Source organism: Glycine soja, chromosome 19 (assembly GCF_004193775.1).
Source record: "Glycine soja cultivar W05 chromosome 19, ASM419377v2, whole genome shotgun sequence".
Lineage (NCBI taxonomy): Eukaryota > Viridiplantae > Streptophyta > Magnoliopsida > Fabales > Fabaceae > Glycine > Glycine soja.
The window spans coordinates 35,742,084-35,746,692 of NC_041020.1; the positions used below are offsets into that span (position 1 = coordinate 35,742,084).

The 4,609-nt window shown below is 31.6% G+C and overlaps 1 protein-coding gene across 1 annotated transcript; it reads right to left on the bottom strand.

The window, feature by feature from the left end:
- Positions 1–1,438: 1,438 nt before the first annotated feature.
- On the bottom strand, positions 1,439–2,506 carry LOC114399591. Its single transcript, XM_028361796.1, has one exon. It carries the CDS (start codon positions 2,284–2,286, stop codon positions 1,666–1,668), a length of 621 nt encoding a protein of 206 aa, XP_028217597.1. The 5' UTR covers positions 2,287–2,506; the 3' UTR covers positions 1,439–1,665.
- Positions 2,507–4,609: the final 2,103 nt, after the last annotated feature.

The window sequence follows — 4,609 nt, forward strand, 5'->3', positions numbered from 1 at the left end:
TCATGGCTTCACTTTATTCCAAACACTTATGGAAATAAGTTTCCGAAAAGAGGGTAATTGTGGAATAAAAACTCAAAAGGAAGGTATGTTAATAAAACAGAGATATAAATAACAATTACTTAAAATAATTTGATAATGACTCGATAATAAATGGCTCAATAAATTTAATTACAATCATCGGGAGATTCTGATATCATTTTAGATTTTAATTCAATTTATACGTAACTCAACCATTTAAGACCATTATTTTTTATCGCATTTAATTCTTTTCTTTACTTACTTTATTGACAAATTCAAGCGTGCAATCAACACCAATTTGAATATAAAAACTACACCTAAATTACAAGCTAGCTTCCACATCTTCTAGCATATTTTATACTTTCACACGGATCATCCAAATCCAATGTGCACCCATTGAACATGGAACTTATAATAATTAGCTACACCCTAGGGAGAGGAGCGATAGCATGCAGACAACCAAACAAAACAAAGACATTCGGTGAATAAATGAAAATCAAAATGTAAAAGCTTAATGGTAGTTGAAAATGCAAAGCAGAAGAAAATGTTGTCCAAAGGTCAACGGTTCCCCACCTACATGCCCACAACGATGTAACACCATGGTTGTGTTAATAGAAAAACTTACATAGATTGATATTATTAATTTTACATTACTCCTCAACTAAATATTACTAATATTCTAGTATAAACAATGCATATGATATATACTTATTTTTATATAAATAAATTTTTGTTGAATTTATAAATTATATTATAATTAAATTTTTTAATAAATTAATATTTTTAAAATTATAAATTATATTTTAGATTTGTGATATGATTTGATCTGAATTCAAGCAATTAGACTTCATGTTCCGATGTGACAGTACGATATTTGATATGAGGGAGATGAGAAAGTTGTCAAAATCATCTTTGAGTGTGAGTTCAATATTTCAAAGTGAGTGAGAAAATAAAACTAACTGATTCATGAGATAAAGTCTTTTTATAGTTTCCTTTGTCTTGGATTCGGCCTATGATCCTTATCTTATGTGTGTTTTTTATGCGAAGTTGTTCTTTGGGTTTTTTCATAATGGGTCGGCCCATAACCTGGATGTATACCATAACATTATATATAATTTAATAATTTGTATTGTGATATAAAATTATTTTTAATTATTTGATCATTTTTTTAAAAAGATATTCAATTTAAAAATAAAAATGAAAATAATAGATTGAAAGTGTTAGACAATTAAGAAAATCCGAAAGAACTCTTAAAAATGCTCTTTATTATTTTTTTAAAAATTTATTCAAGATATTCATTCTAATTTAGATACAGAGAAAGCTAATGATACAAATTATGATGGGGAAACAAAAATCTCCTTATTAAAAAATCATATTTTTTCAGTTTTCTAAAGTGACAAATAAAACAAAAACAACTCAATTACAGAATGTAAACAAAAATATTCATTGACCAAAAACGAACATGGATAATGAACAGCAGTGCATAACACCAATGTACACGGACAACGAAATGCAAAATTTCAGACACCAATATTCTAAGAAATACTCTGCAACATGTAACTGATCAGCATTCAGAAGTAGCGCATTTTTGAACAAGTGCATGATCATTATTATCATAATTAAGTACATGCTTCTGTACGTCTTAATTTACATCTCCTGGTAACGCAGGAATTGCACTGGGCTTTGCGTCCTAAGCTGTTCATAGAACCTTCTGATGAAATCCTCAGCTTGATCATCAACATGGTCATTTCCAATGTCTTCATTTTCATCCAATGCAGAGTAATTGGAGACCCTCACAGAGAACGGTGAGAGAAGAGGACTCTTTTTCTCAACAAAAAAGTTGTACACGTATTCTGGGGTTTTGGGCACGGTGACCACAGCCTTAGGCACATCACTTTCAACTTCTAATGAAAAATCAGTTTCTTCTTCCTCTTCGAGAACCTCAGGGGCATGGATGCAGGGGAAGTTGAAGTGGTGCTTGCGCTTTGGCATGTTGAAAAAAATTGGATTTGGACTACTGTTACAAGAGAATTCATAATGCACCCCTAAGGCGGCGCCGCCACGTGTGACGCTCTTAGGGTTGTGGTGGTGGTGATGTGATGACATGAGATTGCTAAGTGATTTTCTCACCACCTTTCCTTTCTTCATCATCAAATTCATGTCCATGATCATCTTTCTCTTTGAGATCAAACCCTTCCTTATCATGAAGAAGGTTACCCTCAACACATTCCATAATCTCTTGGCCCCGACAGGAGAATGTACCTCCATTTCTCAAACTATATAATAATAATAATAATAATAATAATGAATATTGATATATAACTACGTGAAAAGAGATACTAATGCAGCAAATAGAAAGGAGTAGTAGTAGTACTAAAAATTTGAAAAGGAAATAGAGAAATTAAGAGATGGGTTTCTTGATTCTGCGAGGCTTGCCACACACCTCGCAGAAGAAAAGAGAACCCGGTGTGGGAAAGAGGAGGGTGAAGAGAAGATTATATAGTGGTTTTGTTTATTTATTTTAATGTTGATGGAGTGTTGCAAAAGGAATATAAAGAAATTAGATGAGAGTGGGTGTTGTTTTCAAATGGACACAACAAACGCTCCTATGAATTCCATTACTACTATATATCCGTTTTAAAAAAAATGTGAATTAAAGTCATTAAATCGTTTCGAAAGTGTTGAAATGTGTAAGTAGTTGACGTGTTCAACTCAAGCACAGCTAGAGCACACCATGTTTAATTGGATTGTTATAATAGAAGAAATTCAACGGCTAAAAAACATGATCTGGCCTAAACATTGAACAGCCAACAAGGGACCCTATTGGTTCTGTCCTTTTTCAATGACCGGGAAATTCATCGTTGGTCTTATACAAGAAGGAAAAAAAATGAGGGAAGCTTCACTCAAATATGAGCCAGGAAGCTACCCACAAAAAACCTATGTTGGGGAAACGTGCGCCTTTGTTCAGTTTAATGAATACAATGTTCCCCTACAACCCTTATGGATTTAGTGATTAAGATTGGAAGGTTCAGAAGGGGTTCTTGCCCTTTTCCTCTTTTAGCTAAAATTTATTTCTACAACCCTTATGGATTTAGTGATTAAGATTGGAAGGTTCAGAAGGGGTTCTTGCTCTTTTCCTCTTTTAGCTAAAATTTATTTCTAGCTGCCACGGAAAATACACTTCATAAAGGGTAATATTATTATTATGTACTCAAACAAGTGTTTCAACGCGTCGAGTACTACACTTTCTAGTTGTTTTCCTATATTCTTTAGTTATATTTCTTAACCCTTCACGTTATAGGTAGATGTAATTTAACCACAATTCGTGTATACGCGTTGTAACATATTATTATTGAAAAGTTTAGAATTTGTTATTGTAAAATTTTCGGTATGATTTTCATCCTCGTAAAATTGAAATGTGTTGTTTTTTGATTCAGAGGGAGGCTTGGACGAATCCGAGCTTACATGACATTTTTTAAAACTTAAATTATAAACTAAAATATGTTTTGTATCCCGATAAATATCAAAATGTTCGAAATATGTCCCTATAAAATTTTGAGGTTTTTTTCGTCCTCGAAAAATTAAAATCTGTTACTTTTTTGTCCATACGTAGGTTCAGGTATTCAAATCTACGTGTCACTTTTTCATAAGTTTCATTGATGACTATGAGAATGAGTGATTTCTAGGAGATAAAAATGCTACAAAATACAGAAGAAGAAAAAATAAAAAATTATAAATCTCTCTTCCTCAACGTCCTTTTTCCCTAACTTCATCTTCATCGTCAACCAAACTAATATGAGAGAGAAGTGAATTCAGATGTCAGATTATTGATTTTGTCGGTGAGGTTTGATTCTCATAGAGCATTAGAATTGATATTTGTAACATTGAGTTTGGAAGCGAAGGTGTTAGGTTTTCAGAAGGAATGAGACTTCAAAGAAGAAAAAGAAAAAGATGATAGGGTCAATAAGGTGATGTTAGCCACTATAGTTGCACAAAACATTTTTTTTAAAAAAGAAAATAATTATTTATTTAAATTTGAAGAAGATGGGAAAAGTTAGCAAAGAAGGAGGTTAGGAAATAGGAATTTACAAATTTGTAGGATTTTTTTTTCATTTTGTGGTGGTTTTTAACCCCCAAAAATCACCTACTCCCATAATTATTAATGAAATCATATAAAAGAAGAACGTGTAAGTTTGGATACCTAAACTTACGACTAGACCAAAAAGTAATAGATTTTAATTTTTTGAGGACAAAAATAAAGATTCAAAATTTTGCAGGGACAAGTTTCCAACATTTTGATATTTATAGGGTCAAAAAACATATTTTAGCTAAAATTTTAGTTTTAAAAAATACCACGTAGACTCGGATTCGTTGAAGCCTAGCTTCGGACCAAAAAACAATACATTTCAATTTTATGAGGACGAAAAACATATTGAAAATTTTGCAAGAATGAATTTTAAACTTTTCGATATTTATAGGAATGAAAAATATATTTTAGCATAAAAAGATAGTATATATATATATATATACACACACGCTAGAAAAGGAAAAGACGTGGTGGCTGGGTTAAAAGAATTGAATTTAAAATTAA

Excerpts from the sequence above, each read along its gene's own strand:
- LOC114399591 (XM_028361796.1), bottom strand. The coding sequence starts at position 2,286 with ATGGAGGTACATTCTCCTGTCGGGGCCAAGAGATTATGGAATGTGTTG.